The sequence below is a fragment of the Manis javanica genome, chromosome 6, assembly GCF_040802235.1.
Source record: "Manis javanica isolate MJ-LG chromosome 6, MJ_LKY, whole genome shotgun sequence".
Lineage (NCBI taxonomy): Eukaryota > Metazoa > Chordata > Mammalia > Pholidota > Manidae > Manis > Manis javanica.
The window spans coordinates 47,379,467-47,396,805 of NC_133161.1; the positions used below are offsets into that span (position 1 = coordinate 47,379,467).

The 17,339-nt window shown below is 36.6% G+C and overlaps 1 protein-coding gene across 2 annotated transcripts in view; it reads right to left on the minus strand.

The window, feature by feature from the left end:
* TAX1BP1 (Tax1 binding protein 1) overlaps positions 1-17,339 on the minus strand; it is an 86,847-nt gene that overhangs the window by 50,161 nt on the left and 19,347 nt on the right. For both annotated transcript variants that reach the window (XM_037027520.2, XM_037027519.2), the window contains exons 3-4: positions 17,127-17,229; positions 4,034-4,221 (exon numbers count right to left, since the gene is read on the minus strand). In XM_037027520.2, the coding sequence (XP_036883415.1) occupies positions 4,034-4,221; positions 17,127-17,229 (291 nt within the window). The remainder of the gene's footprint in view (positions 1-4,033; positions 4,222-17,126; positions 17,230-17,339) is intronic.

Below are 17,339 nucleotides of genomic sequence, written 5' to 3' on the forward strand. Positions count from 1 at the left end.
AAACAAAATTACAGACATCTCACCTCTAAGTATTCAGACCAAGCATTTCCTAAAGACAGTCTCCTGTTCAACCACTACTACTATCATAGCTAAGAAAATAATTTTTATAGTATCTAATAGATATTCCATAAATATCCTCCACTATCCCCAAAATACCTATTTTCAAAAATCTAGGATCCAATCAAGGTTCATACATTGAAGGATGTCTCCTTAGTCAGTTTTAATGTCAACAGTGTCCCAGATAATGTTTCACATTTGTACTAATTCTATACAAATTTAGATAAAATCAGTAAAGATTTTGTTGAATGTGGAAATTTAAAAGACTTGTCAAAAAAAATTGGTCAGATGTAAAATTTTTTATCTCAGAAATACTTGTTTTAGAAACAGCAATTTAAATTTTCTTTATAAAATACCTTTTATGAGGCTCCTCTCTCTGAGGTTGCCTGCACTTTCTAAGTGCATAACCTTTTAAACTTAAACTCTCTTTTCAACCTTTCGGGGTGCTGCTCTCTCTCTGAGGTCACCTGCACTTTTTCTCTAAGTAACTTTAAATAAAACTTTTACTCTGTTTCACTACTGGATCTCTGCCCTTCAATTCTTTGTTGCAGCGGGGACAAGGACCAAGGAAAATACACAACACTCCCCCAACATATTTGGTGCAGTGCCTCAGATAGATTTCCACCCCTGGTAAGCGGAACCAACCTCTCCCACCAACGTATTTGGTGTTGCACGACTCTGATGGATTTCCACCCCCCTTGTCAAGGTCCCTAGAGTCGCCTGCTGTGGAAAGATCCAGCAGTGCAGAGTCACAAGACCCAAGAACCTACCTACACCTGCGAACCTGTAGAATTAAGTAAAATATCTCTTCAAGCAACAGCCACCTAAGATAAGTGCCCCATAACTCCAATTCCTTAACTCTCTCTGGGCATCCTTGTGAAAGTGAGACTTATTATTCATTTCCTGTGCTATTGTAAAACCCCTTTCCTTTAGCCAGCAATATTTCTGCCCGTTAGGTTTAAATCTTAAAAAAAAAAAAAATTAGCCTTGAACATGCCATCATTACTATTATTAACCCTCACCTTACTAGTTCCTCTCCTGGCAGGCATATGACCTCTATTTTTAATCCATGGGGACCATGGGATCGATCCTTCTTTAGCCAAACAGAATAGCCTCCTAACTTCACGTGAAAATAGTAGGCTACAAGGATGGTCCACTAAAGCCATGCTGGCAAAAACAGAACTATTCTTCCTTTGTGGAACAAATGTGTACTTAACCCTGCCTGGGGGATGGAGAGGAAGGTGCACAATAATTGCAGCCATCCCTCATGTATTAATTCGTAACAGTACCCCCTTCCCAACAGCTGGGAAGCCGCCTAGCCTAGGCTCCTTCCTGAATAAGTCAATGCGATGTCTCCTCAAAAGAAGCCTAGTGCCCCAGCCTCCTAATTTAAACGGAAAAAAAACACACACACACACACACAAAACTCCTGGCTAAGCCAAATTACATCTGTCACAGGGTGGGTGTGGCTCTGGCTGGGCCCTTTCATCCCCTCCTTAGAGTACTAATATTAGCCCTCAGATTTGGACTGTGCTTACTTAACCCTCTAATCCAATTTATATCTTCTCACCAAAAAGCAATCAAACTGCACGCAGTCATAAGACAAGGATTCCAACGGGTACCCTCCAATGACCACACCTCCATCTTAATGGGACCACTTGACAGACACCCCTATAGCCAATCTGAGTTCTCTTTGCCTCTGCAGATAGTAAGCAACTAAAACCCCTAACTGGGTGCCCTTCCTGTTCTCGTCTCTACCTTCCTGACAGTCAGCAAGCAGAGGGACCCAAATAACCACACCATCCCTCACAAGCAGGAAGCAGCCAGAGCAGTTGTCGCCACTCACCCCAATGATTTGGGTCCCAACTGCCTCAGGGGCGAATGTCAGGAGGAAAATAGATATGAGTGGGGTGGAAAGAGAATAAGCCAGGAAAAAGCCCACTAAAAAAGACCCAGAGTTAGTCAGTTAAAACTCAAAAAGGCAGGAGCAACTTGGCCTGGAATGTTCGAATATTCCCCAGACAATGGAGGGTACCTCAGCATAGTCCATGTCTTTATTTTGTTAATCATGCAGGCCCAGCTTATTTTTCAACTTTACCTATGTTCTGGTTTTTTTCTCCTTCAGCCCTAATCAAGTAGTTTGCAATCTGCGCAACTAATAATGGCAAGCAAGCCCAGCATAAACAACATAGTAAAAGGCAGGAAGGATTCATCTTACAAATAAGATTGCATTTTAATGCCCAGGAAGTTAAGAAGTAAGATTCTTAACTTACTCTTTAGCAAACGGATAATAACTCAGCCCACCTTAGGGGCTGGGCCGCTAGTCTTGTTTGATATGCTCCCATACCAAGATGCCAGTATCCCAGGGAGAAATCAGAGCCGGAAGTTCCTTGTATTAAGTTCATTTTAAGTATTCAAAGACCATTTATCAGGTCTGTACCCCAAGCCCTTAGTCACATTGTTGAAGAATCCTTAAAAGGGGGAACCCCCAATCCTTCGGGGCACTCCTCTCTCTGAGGTCACCTGCACTTTTTAAGTGCGTAACTTTTTGACTTTAAACTCTCTCTTTTCAACCTTTCTCGGTGCTTCTCTGAGATCCCTGCACTTTTTCTGTAACTTTAAGTAAAATTTTTACTCTGCTTCAAAAAAAAAAATAAATAAATAAATAAAGTACCTTTTATGAGTAGAAAGAAGTGAAATAAATTGTGCAATGTCCCAATTTACTTAGAGAAGGAGCATAAGAGAGATGTAGACGAAAAAATGCCCATTGTTTTTCTACTGGAGGTCCTGAAATCAGGGTGGTCTAACAAGTATTCAAAAAGCTACAATATAAATTCTAATTACATTCCTTTTAAGAGCTAACCTTATTTCAGCATCCTTGAGTAGCACTCAAATACCAGACTGAAAACCTTGATCACCAGGCAGTTGTCACCACAAAATGTTTTAGGCACCCTATAAAAGTTGCATTTCTTTAAGATAAGAGAGGAATTTCTGGAAGGGGAAAGGGAAGATATGGAAGAATTCACAATAAAAAATGATTGGTGTCTTCTAACCTTCTTAGTTCAACTATTTAATAAAAGCATTGTATCTATAACCTCGTCTTTTTTTCTCATCTCAGTTTTTTAAGATAAAAGCCATAAAGAAAAATTATCTGCCAAATACTAAATGTGAATGTGAATTAACTAAAATATATGCTGAAACAATTACAGAAGCTGTTTTTCACAGAAATGCAAAGGTTAAGATTCTATTTTTTTAGGTTTAGGTTGAAGATACTGAGAAATCTCTTGAAATAAGAATACTGTACTATTTTTTCCTTTAATAGTTACTGAAATTTAAGACATGAGGCATTATTAGATTATCTATACAGTTAATTTCTATCAGAACCAATGCAATGACTCCAAAATAGTCAATGAAAAAAATAGCTAGGAATTTTTTTACCTTCTCTTTTTGAATTATGATTAATCCAGGCTTATTCATTTGATCAGATGAACAAGGAATAAAAAGTCATTCTAAAAATGCTCAAACCACACTAAGAGACCCTGGTTCACTGCCACGTTTGGGATAGAGCATGCTCATGGTATAGTGAAATGAAGTTCACATCCAGTTACACTTAGATGTATTGCTTTATACCACATTCCCAACAGCTTTACCCCCTTAGGCAACCGCTAAAAAAAAATTAGGGTGAGGGAACATTCGGAAAGCTAAAGGCCTAAATTCTCTCAATAGTTATTTACTACACATCGACTATACACAAAATACTGGTAGGCCCTAGGGACAGTCCCTACCACAGTGATATCAGTAAAATAACTGTAACAGAAAGATATTTAAAGTATTTCAAAACAAGTTTATTTTAACTAAAAAACATTCAATTTTCAGGTTGTGCTTGTGACGGACCTGAAAATTCTTAACATGCTAACCAACATGAGCTCTGTTCATTAAACTGTCTATGAATCACTAGCTCACTGCTGGTACCAACCTCAAGAAGGCCAGCCTTTGTGGTCACCACCAACATGTCAGAGTTTCCTTCATCTTCCATAGTAAGCAACTCTTCAACTGGAGAAGAAGCTCGAAACTGGAAAGGTGTACTCGCTCCACGAATTTCACCCTTATGGGTAACGTAACAGAATTGATAAAATTCTCCATCATCATTTGGAAGGTAATATCCTAAGAAAAGGTTAACAAACAAACATAAATTATTTAACTTCCTTGATCCTGTTCTAGGTACCTGGATATGTCTTTCCTCCTCTTTTTCAGAAATTATCAAAACTACACCCTCTCTTCATCTCTACACACGCCCAAATTTTTCTTATCTTAGGTCTAAGCTTATACTCCCAAAATACCCTTTTCCCTTATCTTTGCTACTGAAACAAGTCATCTGGGAAAGTCAAGCAGTTTGCAGTGAGAAAGAGGCTGGAGGAAGAGCAAGGCAAGAACCAGCATAAAAATCTAGGAAGAGAAGGTAGAGGCCTGAAATTTTCTTGAATATTTGTTTGTTAGCACTTTGAAGAAGTAAAACCACTTTTTAAGTACTAAATCTCATTATATGCCTTTAAAGTCTCCGGTGCTTTGGGTTTTAAATAATTTAGTTATGTCTTTCTTTGTATATAAGTTGTATAATTTACTTTCAAATACGAGTACTTTGATGCAGTTTTTTGGTTATCTACAAAAATTGAGGAAAACGGGGATGCAAACCAGTACTTCCCAAGCATAAATTCCTATCTGTAATTACGCTTACTTAAGCAAATATTCAATTTTGTTTTCATTCCTTGAAAATATATTTACTTGAAGATAAAAACAATCCAGATCTGTCTAAATATCAGACAGAATCCAGCCTATATTAAAATTTCATTGGTTAATCCATAAAATGAATAATTCTGATATACTGACAGTGTAATTTTGCATTTTTTCAGAAAAAAACTTAAAGCAAATTCCAGTTACCTTTCTTTCTACTATAATGACCAGCTTTTGGTATATCATTGTTACTGAGATTTATTTTTAGAATAAAAGTTTGTTCTTCATCTAAAAAAAAAAATCTAAGAGGACTGGGGGTAGAAATATGTCATTTGAAGAAATCTTCCCTCAAATTTGACATTAACAAAAGGAATATGCTGCATATATGAATTGTGTAAAGACAGAAAAGAAGATGAGATCCAATGCTGCAGTAGAACAAAAAGAAGCTTTGGAACCCCACAGGTTTATTCTGGAATTTTAACTCTTCTACTATCATTTATTTAACCTCCTTAAGTTCCAGTTTCTTACCTGTAAAAGATACGAAGCCATGTATCTCCGAGTTCCAAAATATCTATAGATAATGTGTTTTTACTATCTAGCACACTATCTGACAAACTGTATTTGGCATTTGTTCCATCTTTCAACTCACGCCATTTTTTTAAATTGAAGTATCATTGACATGCAATCTTATATTGGATTCAAATGGACAACACAGAGGTTCAACAGTTACCCATATTATTTAATCCTCACCCCTTCTAGTGGGATTACTATCAACGTAAAGATGTCACACTGTCACTGGCTGTATTCTCCATGCTGTACTACAGTCCCCGAGACCAACTTATATTGTGATTGTGAATTACTGTGCCCCTTTATCCCCCTCACCCTTCCCACTCACCCCTATGCACTCCCCTTCCTGTTGGTAATCACTAGTCACTTCTCAGTCTACTGATGTTTTGTTCCTTCTGTTTTGCTTTGTTTATATATTCCATAAATAAGTGAAATGATATGGTATTTGTCTTTCTCCACCTGGTTATTTCACTTAGCATAATATCTCTATATTCATCCATGTTGTTGCAAATGGCAGGATTTCTTTTCTTTTTATGGCAGAAAAATATTCCATTGTGTATATGTATCACTTCTTATTTATTCATTCATCTAGTGATGGACACTTAGGTTGCTTCCACATCTTGGCTATTGAAAATAGTGTGATGATAAATACAGGGGTGCATATATCTTTCCAAATAAGGGATTTTGTTTACTTTGGGTAAATTCCTAGAAGTGGAATTACTGAATTAAATGGTGTTTCTATTTTTAGTTCTTTGAGGACCCTCCATACTGCTTTCCACAGCAGTTGCACCAGTTTACTTAAATTCCCACCAACAGTATATGAAGGTTCCCCTTTCTCTGCACCCTCGCCAGCATTTGTTGTTTCTTGTCTTTTGGATGATGGCCATCCTAACTGGTGTGAGGTGATATTTCATTGGGTTTTGATTTGCATTTTCCTGATGATCAGCGATGTTAAGCATCTTTTCATGTGCCTCTTGGCCATCCGTATTTCTTTTTTGGAGAAGTGTCTGTTCTGGTCCTAAACCCATTTTTTTAATCAAATTATTTGTTTTTATGGGTGTTGAGGCATGAATTCTTTGTATGTTATCCCCTTATTAGATGAGTCACTCATGAATATACTCTCCCAAAGTGTAGGATGGCTTTTCATTCTGGTGTCCTTTGCTGTACAGAAGCTTTTTATTTTGATGTTGTCCCACTTGCTCATTTTTTATTTTGGTTCCCTTGCCTGAGATGTGTCCAGGAAAAAACTGCTCATGCTTATATTCAAGAGATTTTTGCCTATGATTTTTCTAAGAGTTTTATGGTTTCATGACTTACACTCAGGTCTTTGATCCATTTCGAGTTTACTTTTGTGTATGGAGATAGACAATAATCGTTTCATTCTCTCACACGAGGCTGAACACTACTCTTCCAAAATGTAAAGGTCATTGAAGTCAAGAACCAAATGAGGAACTGTCATAGATTAGAGGAGATAAGGTAGGACAGGACAACTAAATGCAATGTGGGATTTTTGAATCAGACTGAGGAAGAGATAAAAGAACACTAATGGAAACTCCAGTGAAATCTGAATAAGGTTTGCACTTAGTCAATAACATTGTGCCAATGTAAAATTCCTGGTTTTTTAAATAAATGTACTACAGTTATGGTGCAAAATGTTAACATTAAGGGAAGCTGGGTGAAGGCTATACAGAAATTCTGTGCACTGTTTTTGCTATTTTACTTCTAAAATTATTTCAAGATAGAGTTTTTTAAAAAGTAATGATATACAGCTGGTAGTATATTTTTTAAAGTTTTTTTAAAACCCACCCTCCTAATACCTACTATTAAATGTATTAATCCATGGCTGAGTAACTTTGCAAATGGCCCCTAGAATTATTTTAAAAGTTGAAACAGAAAACGAATACACAATCTGACTAATCAGCTCTGGCATTATGACATTTAGAAATTTCACAAACTAGATACTCAATAGTGTGATGATAAATACAGGGGTGCATAATAATTCACTAAAAAATGGACCAAATACCATTTGAGATACAACATGTTATTCAGCGTGGTAATTTTAAGCTATCTAGAAAAAGCTCACCAAATTACATTGAAAATAAAATAGGAAAAAGTAAAACCCAAACTCAGAATCAAATTTTATAGCCTGTGACATTAGCAATCAGTCAAATTAAAATAAACAAGGGTTCACTTGGGAAAACAATTGCATCTACATATTTTTGTTTACTGTTCTGAGTTTTGCATTTCAGGATTCTCATGAACCACAAAATAAGCAAAGTGATTTGGATGGTGCTTAAAATCCCTTCTAGATCTAACATTCTATGAGTAATTTTTTGTGACTCTCTCCTGACTTGTTTATATAACAAACAAGGTCTATGCAAGCAGAAGCTTTTATTTCTGAATTTCAAACTAAAAAATAACATGACAAAATTTTAAAAGCTTGTAAAACTTACTGCATTTATACTTAAATTCCATGAATATGCTTCTAAAGCATAAAGAGCCATAAACTGGATGATTTCTCCTCTTTTTCCACTGCTTTTAAACTTTTTGCTAAGTCACTAATAAAAAAAATTCCTACTCACTATACCAAATTCGATAAGTTAACTTATAAGAAAACTAATTGTAAAACTGAGTTGAACTAAACCCAAAATTTTTAAGAATACCTTAATAATAACAGTATCAGTTCTCATATACATACTTGGATTTGATTATCAAAAAGTTATGAATATAAAAGATAAGCTACATATATCATTTGTAATATTTCTTAATCCATAAAACATGTGAAAACCTCAATCTGTCTATATACTACAAATTTTTACCTTCGAAATATTTCTTGACACAATACACAAGGAAAATTTTTTTATGTGCAAGTTTCACATGCTCACATTGCCAAATGAACATATACATACTTCAGAATAAAAAATTTTTTCAAAAAACCACCAAAATTCCAAACTACACCAAAATTCCAGACTACACCAATTGCTGGTGAAGATGTAGAGCAATAAGAACTCTCATTTGTTGCTGGTGGGAAATGCAAAAGGGTATTGCCACTTAGGGAAACAATTTGGTGGTTTCTTACAAAACTGCAAATACTCTTACCATATGATCCAGCAATCCCACTCCTTGGTATTTACCCAAGAGTTAAAAACACATCCATATAAAAACCTTTGACTGAATGTTAATATTTGTAGCACCTTTATTCACAACTGCCAAAACTTAAAAGCAAATCAAGTTCTCCTTTTATAGATGAATGGATGAATAAACTGTGTTACATCCTTACAGGTTTCCTTTCAATTCTATGCATTTTATGTGTATTACAATATTACACTGAGACAGAGTCCATTAGCTTCACCAGACCAAAAAGAATCCACAGCATCAACAAGCCAAGAAGCTGCTTTACTATACAACCCAGAGTAAGTACAATTATAATACACAAATCACTCTGCAGAAAATTCTGTGACAGAATTCTAAATAAGATTTTTTTTAATCTGTATTTTTTAAAACACATAAAATCTGTAAAGACTATTTTAGATATCTACAGATCACTCTACCCAAAAGCAGCAGGATACACATTTTTCTCAAGTGTACATGGAATGTTCTCCACAGCAGACCACATAATAGACCACAAAAAGAGCCTCAATGAATTCAGAAAGACTGAAATTGTAACAGACAGCTTCTAAGACCACAATAGTGTGAAACTAGAAATAAATTACACAAAGAAAACAAAAACCCTACAAACACATAGAAACTAAACAACATGCCTCTAAATAATCAATGGATCAATGATCAAGTTAAAACAAATCAAGTAATACATGGAGACGAATGAAACAAAAATTCAACAGTCCAAAATCTGTGGGACACTGAAGACAGTTCTAAGAAAGAAGTACACAGCAATACAGGCCTACCTCAAGAAACAAAAACAATCCAAATGAACAGTCTAAACTCACAATTAAAGAAACTAGAAAAAGAACAAATGAACCCAAGTTAGTAGAAGGAGGGATATAATAAAGATCAGATCAGATCAGAGAAGAAATAAATGAAACAGAGAAGAATAAATCAATAGAAAAAAAAAAAATCAATGAAACCAGGAGCTGGTTTTTTGAGAAAATAAACAAAACAGATAAACCCCTAGCCAAATTTTTCAAGAAAAAAAGCATGTACACACACAAACAAAATCAGAACTAAAGAAGGAATAATCACACGGATACTGCAGAAATACAAAGAACTATTAGAGAATACTATGAAAAATTACATGCCAATAAGTTGGACAACCTAGAAGAAATGGACAACTTCTACAAAAACACAACCTTCCAAGACTGACCCAGGAAGAAACAGAGAATCTGAATGGACCAACTACCAGAAATAAATCAAATTGGTAATCAAAAAACTACCTGAAAACAAAATCCAGGTACAGATGGCTTCAAAGCTGAATTCTACCAAACATTTAAAGATCGAATACTGGTTCTTCTTCAAGCATTCCAAAAAGAAGAGAAGGAAATACTTCTAAACTCATTCTATGAGGCCAGCATCATTCTTACACCAAAACCAAAGACACCACAAAGAGGCCAGCATCACTCTTATAACAAAACCAAAGACACCACAATAAAAGAAAATCACAGACCATCATCCCTGATAAACATAGATGCAAAAATCCTCAACAAACCGAATCCAAATGTATATCAAAAAGATCGTCCATCATGACCAAGCGGGATTTATCCTAGGGATGCAAGGATGGTACAATATTTGTAAATCACTATCATACACCACTTTAACAAAAAGGAGGATAACAAACACACAGTCATCTCAATAGACATTGGAAAAGCATTTGACAAAATTCAATATGCATCCATGATAAAAAACTCTCAACAAAATGGGTATAGAGGACACATACCTCAACATAATAAAGGCCACATACAACAAACCCACAACCAACATCATACTTAACAGCAAAAAAGCTGAAAGCTTTTCCTCCAAGATCAGGAACGAGACAAGGATACCCACTCTCACCACTTTTATTCAACACAGTACTGGAGGTTCTAGCCACAGCAATTAGACAACACAAAGAGATAATGGGCATCCAAATTGGTAAGGAAGAAGTTAAACTCTCACTATTTCCAGATGACACAGTATGATACACAGAAAACCCTAAAGACTCCATCAAACTATTAGAACTAATAACTGAACTCAGCAAAGTTGCAGGATACAAAATTAGTACACACAAATCTGTTGCATTCCTATTTGCTAACAACAAACTAACAGAAAGAGAAATCAATTCCATTTATAATGGCATCAAAAACAATAAAATACCTAGAAATACACCTAACCAAGGAGGTGAAAGACCTGTACTCCGAACTCAGAGAAATTAAAGAAGACACCAAAAATAGAAAGCTCTCCCATGCTCATGTGTAGGAAGAATTAATATTGTCAAAATGGCCAACCTGCCCAAAGCAATCTACAGATTCAATGCAATCCCTATCCAAATACCAACAGCATTGTTCAATGTACTAGAACAAATAGTTCTAAAATTCATATGGAACCACAAAAGACCCTGAATAGCCAAAGCAATCCTGAGAAAGAAGAACAAAGCTGGGGGGATTATGCTCCCTGACCTCAAGCTCTATCACAGAGCTACAGTAATCAGCATAGTTTGGTACTGGCACAAGAGCAGACCCACAGATCAATGGAACAGAACAAACAGCCCAAATATAAACACACACACATACATGGTCAATCAATATATGATAAAAGAGTCATGAATACACAGTGGGAGAAACACAGCCTCTTCAACAACTGGTGTTGGGAAAATGGGACAGCTACATGTAAGAGAATGAAACTGTGGATTATTGTCTAACTCCATACACAAAAGTAAACTCAAAATGGATCAAAGACCTGAATGTTAATTCATGAAACCACAAAACTCTTGGAAGAAAACACAGGCAAAAATCTCTTGAATATAAGCATGAGCAGTGTTTTCCTGGACACATCTCCTGAGGCAAGGGAACCAAAATAAAAATGAACAAGTAGGACAACATCAAACTAAAAAGCTTCTGTACAGAAAAGGACACCATCAGAATGAAAAGCCATCCTACACTATGGGAGATATATATATATATATATATTCACAAATGACTCATCTAATAAGGGGTAACATCCAAAACATATAAAGAACTCATACACCTCAACACCCAAAACAACAAATAATTTCATTAAAAAAATGGGCAGAGGACCTCAACAGACACTTCTCTAAAGAAGAAATACAGATGGCCAACAGGCACATGAAAAGATGCTCAACATTGCTAATCATCAGGGAAATGCAAATCAAAACCACAATGAGATATCACCTCACACCAGTTAGGATGGCCAGCATCAGAAAGACAAGAAACAACAAATGCTGACAAGGATGCAGAGAAAAGGAAGCCCTCCTACACTGCTGGTGGGAATATAAATTCGTTCAACCATTGTGGAAAGCAGAAGCAGTATGGAGGTTCCTCAAAAAACTGAAAATGGAAATTGCATTTGATCCTGTAATTCACGCCTAGGAACCTGACTGAAAAAGACATATGCATCCATGTGTTCACTACTGCACTACTTACAACAGCCAAGATATGGAAGCAACCTAAGCATCCATCAACAGATGAATGGATAAAGAAGATGTGGTGCATATACACAATGGAATACTATTCGGCCATAAGAAACAAAATCCTACCACTTGCAACAACATGGATGGACCTACAAAGTATTATGCTAAGTGAAATAAGCCAGGCAGAGAAAGACAAATACTATATTATTTCACTTATTTGTGGAATATAAAACAAAGCAAAACAGAAGGAACAAAATGGCATTAGACTATAGACTCTGAGATGTGACTAGTGGTTACCAAGACGGAGGGGAGAGGGCTGGGGTGAGGAGGAGGGGGACTGTTGAACTATTGTGACTACTGTGATGTACATATGATAATATAATAATAATAATAATAATAATAATAATAATAATAATAATAATAATAATAATAATTTTTTTAAAAGACCGCAAGCAAAAAACCTTTTAAATGTCTACATAAAATACCATGTGAGGGAATACTCCTAAACTCATTCTATGAAGCCAACATCACCCTAATACCAAAACCAGGCAAAGACCCCACCAAAAAAGAAAATTACAGACCAATATCCCTGATGAATGTAGATGCAAAAATACTCAATAAAATATTAGCAAACAGAATTCAACAGTATATCAAAAGGATCATACACCATGACCAAGTAGGATTCATCCCAGGGATGCAAGGATGGTACAACATTCGAAAATCCATCATCATCCACCACATCAACAAAAAGAAAGACAAAAACCACATGATCATCTCCATAGATGCTGAAAAAGCATGTGACAAAATTCAACATCCATTCATGATAAAAACTCTCAGCAAAATGGGAATAGAGGGCAAGTACCTCAACATAATAAAGGCCATATATGATAAACCCACAGCCAGCATTATACTGAACAGCAAGAAGCTGAAAGCATTTCCTCTGAGATCGGGAACCAGACAGGGATGCCCACTCTCCCCACTGTTATTTAACATAGTACTGGAGGTCCTAGCCACGGCAATCAGACAAAACAAAGAAATACAAGGAATCCAGATTGGTAAAGAAGAAGTTAAACTGTCACTATTTGCAGATGATATGATACTGTACATAAAAAACCCTAAAGACTCCACTCCAAAACTACTAGAACTGATATCGGAATACAGCAAAGTTGCAGGATACAAAATTAACACACAGAAATCTGTAGCTTTCCTATACACTAACAATGAATCAATAGAAAGAGAAATCAGGAAAACAATTACATTCACCATTGCATCAAAAAGAATAAAATACCTAGGCATAAACCTAACCAAAGAAGTGAAAGACTTATACTCTGAAAACTACAAGTCACTCTTAAGAGAAATTAAAGGGGACACTAATAAATGGAAACTCATCCATGCTCATGGCTAGGAAGAATTAATATCGTCAAAATGGCCATCCTGCCCAAAGCAATATACGGATTTGATGCAATCCCTCTCAAATTACCAGCAACATTCTTCAATGAATTGGAACAAATAATTCAAAAATTCATATGGAAACACCAAAGACCCCGAATAGCCAAAGCAATCCTGAAAAAGAAGAATAAAGTAGGGGGGATCTCACTCCCCAACTTCAAGCTCTACTACAAAGCCATAGTAATCAAGACAATTTGGTACTGGCACAAGAACAGAGCCACAGACCAGTGGAACAGATTAGAGACTCCAGACATTAACCCAAACATATATGGTCAATTAATATTTGATAAAGGAGCCATGGACATACAATGGCAAAATGACAGTCTCTTCAACAGATGGTGCTGGCAAAACTGGACAGCTACATGTAGGAGAATGAAACTGGACCATTGTCTAACCCCATATACAAAGGTAAACTCAAAATGAATCAAAGACCTGAATGTAAGTCATGAAACCATTAAACTCTTGGAAAAAAGCCTAGGCAAAAACCTCTTAGACACAAACATGAGTGACCTCTTCTTGAACATATCTCCCCGGGCAAGGAAAACAACTGCAAAAATGAGCAAGTGGGACTACATTTAGCTGAAAAGCTTCTGTACAGCGAAAGACACCATCAATAGAACAAAAAGGAACCCTACAGTATGGGAGAATATATTTGAAAATGACAGATCCGATAAAGGCTTGATGTCCAGAATATATAAAGAGCTCACATGCCTCAACAAACAAAAAACAAATAACCCAATTAAAAAATGGGCAGAGGAACTGAACAGACAGGTCTCTAAAAAAGAAATACAGATGGCCAACAGACACATGAAAAGATGCTCCACATCACTAATTATCAGAGAAATGCAAATTAAAACTACAATGAGGTATCACCTCACACCAGTAAGGATAGCTGCCATCCAAAAGACAAACAACAACAAATGTTGGCGAGGCTGTGGAGAAAGGGGAACCCTCCTACACTGCTGGTGGGAATGTAAATTAGTTCAACCATTGTGGAAAGCAGTATGGAGGTTCATCAAAATGCTCAAAACAGACCTGCCATTTGACCCAGGAATTCCACTCCTAGGAATTTACCCTAAGAACGCAGCAATCAAGTTTGAGAAAGACAGATGCACCCCTATGTTTATCGCAGCACTATTTACAATAGCCAAGAATTGGAAGCAACCTAAATGTCCATCGGTAGATGAATGGATAAAGAAGATGTGGTACATATACACAATGGAATACTACTCAGCCATAAGAAGTGGAAAAATCCAACCATTTGCAGCAACATGGATGGAGGTGGAGAGTATTATGCTCAGTGAAATAAGCCAAGCGGAGAAAGAGAAATACCAAATGATTTCACTCATCTGAGGAGTATAAGAACAAAGGAAAAACTGAAGGAACAAAACAGCAGCGGAATTACAGAACCCAAAAATGGACTAACAGGTACCAAAGGGAAAGGAACTGGGGAGGATGGGTGGGCAGGGAGGGATAAGGGTGGGGAAGAAGAAGGCGGATATTAAGATTAGCATGCATGTGGGGGGAGGGAGAAAGGGGAGGGTGGGCTGCACAACACAGAGAGGACAAGTAGTGATTCTACCACATTTTGCTAAGCTGATGGACAGTAACCGTACTGTGGTTGTTAGGGGAGACCTAATATAGGGGAGAGCATAGTAAACATAGTATTCTTCATGTAAGTGTAGATTAAAGATTAAAAAAAAAAAAAGAAAAAGAAAGAAAGAAAGAAAAGGGGGATTACTCCTTGATAGGATAAAACTATTGGTAAATCAAAGATTAATGCATGCTTTAAATATCCTTAATGTTGATCACTTAAAGGGTGTCAGATGATCAGCTATGGAGGTACTCTTTTCTGATAATATTCCTTTCTCTTAAAAAAAAAAAAAAGCAGTTCCTGTGTGCTGACCTCCAATGAGTTCTGCATAGTGGTATAGAGGGCATGTCAAAGTGTGGGCAAAGGGTCTGTTTGTTTCTATGCAGAAGATCAATGCCTAGCTTGGATACCCAGAAAATGAACTAAGATACGATATGAGGAGGAGCTTCTGGCATCAGCACTCTCTGGAGGACTTGTGCCAGGGGGATGATCATCAAAAAGCCTCCACAGGGATCTGGGCGATGCTGCGGTTGTGGCTGCATCTCCCCCACTGTTTCCTGGACTTGCCATTGGAATGAGGAGGGAGATGTCTAGGCTGGCATGTGCATACAGTGAGACAACGAATTTGACCGGATCTGTACTGTTGGAACTCAACCAGGAGTTGAGAGGGGTGCAAAGTGTAGCACTCCAAAATCTTATGACTATAGACTGTCTATGGTTAAAAGAACATATGGGATGTGAACAGATCCCAGAAATGGGCTGCTTTAATTTGTCTGATTTCTCTCAGACTGTTCAAGTACAGTTGGACAATATCCATCATATCATAGACAAATCTTCACAAATGCCTAGGGTGCCTAAATGGTTTTCTTGGCTTCACTGGAAATGGATGGTAATTATAGATTTGCTTTGTTTATGTCACCGTATTCCTATTATGTTAATATGTGTGTGCAAATTAGTTAGTAGTTTAAAACCTATACATACTTAAGGTACTCTACAAGAAGATATGTCAAAGAAATAATCAATCCTCCCATGTTTCCTTCCATATGCTACATCTGTAGCTTTTCTTCTTTCTTCCTAATTACAACCCTTAAATAGAATTCGTGCCTCATATCGAATTTACCGAGTATCATAATTCCTCCAGGTGGTAAAGATACCTCGAGACAAGTGCTGGGCATAGAAGCCACAGGGCATAAATCTGCAAAGAAGTAAAAAGCTAACCTTTTCAAACAATATGGCTTCTCTCTCACTTACCAACTTTACATTTCCCTGTATGGCCCTGGAAGATGACTGGTTAGCCAGAGACGGGTAAGATTCCTCAAGGGAGGAACAACCTAAGACAGGCATAGTCGCAGGGGGGCCATCAGGTGAGAATTTGGGGATCAACAGAGGTGAGGCTCAGAACCTCACCCCGCCCCCGCTTTGAGAGAAATCTTCTGCATCCGTGGATGTCTTGCTGCCCTTGTCTAGCCTGGATTAATACTTAGTCCACAGGCACACACCTGATCATCTGATATTTACATTTGCCCTCTTACAGCACTAAACTATGTTTTCTACCTTTATCTTGCATCTACCTACCACTTCAGCATTTTATTAAAAATAAAAATAATAATAATAATAAAGGGAGAAATGTGGGATCAACATATAAATCAAGTACAAAAATCAAACGAATATTCATATTTGACCTGATTGTTTATAGGTCATAATGCGTGATCAAAACCGAAAGTTTCTGTGATGAATGCCCTTGTACTGTTCACCATGTAAGAATTTATTCACTATGTAAGAATTCGTTCACATGTAAGAACTTGTTCGTTATGCTTCAGAAGATTGGAGACTGACGAGAATTAGACTTGAGATGGATTAATGATTGTACATTGAGCATTGACCCCCCTATACTGAATTTTATTGTTGTTAACAACCATGTGATCAATAAATATGAGAGATGCCCTCTCAAAAAAAATAAATAAATAAATAAATAAAATACCATGTGGCCTACACTAATAATTTACATTCTTTTGCTAAACAAAGATACTAATTAATTCAACTCTGAGTTGCAGGACTCATCTAAGTAGATAATTACAATGGAGTATAAAATTTTCAATGTCAACAAAACATCTATTTTCATCAAGTTCTGCAGTTTTCAGTTCTTACCTTGAAACACTAATACACAATTGACTGCTGATCCTTCTACATACTGTTCAGGCATAGGCGACCATAAGAAAGTATAATAATCACGAGCAGTACTCCATCCAACCTGAAGGAAAATAATAAAAACATGGATATTTTAAGTAGTTTAATATTAGAATAACTTACAGTATATTGTTTTTTACTCTATCCTAAAGTTAAAACATGCATTAATAATAT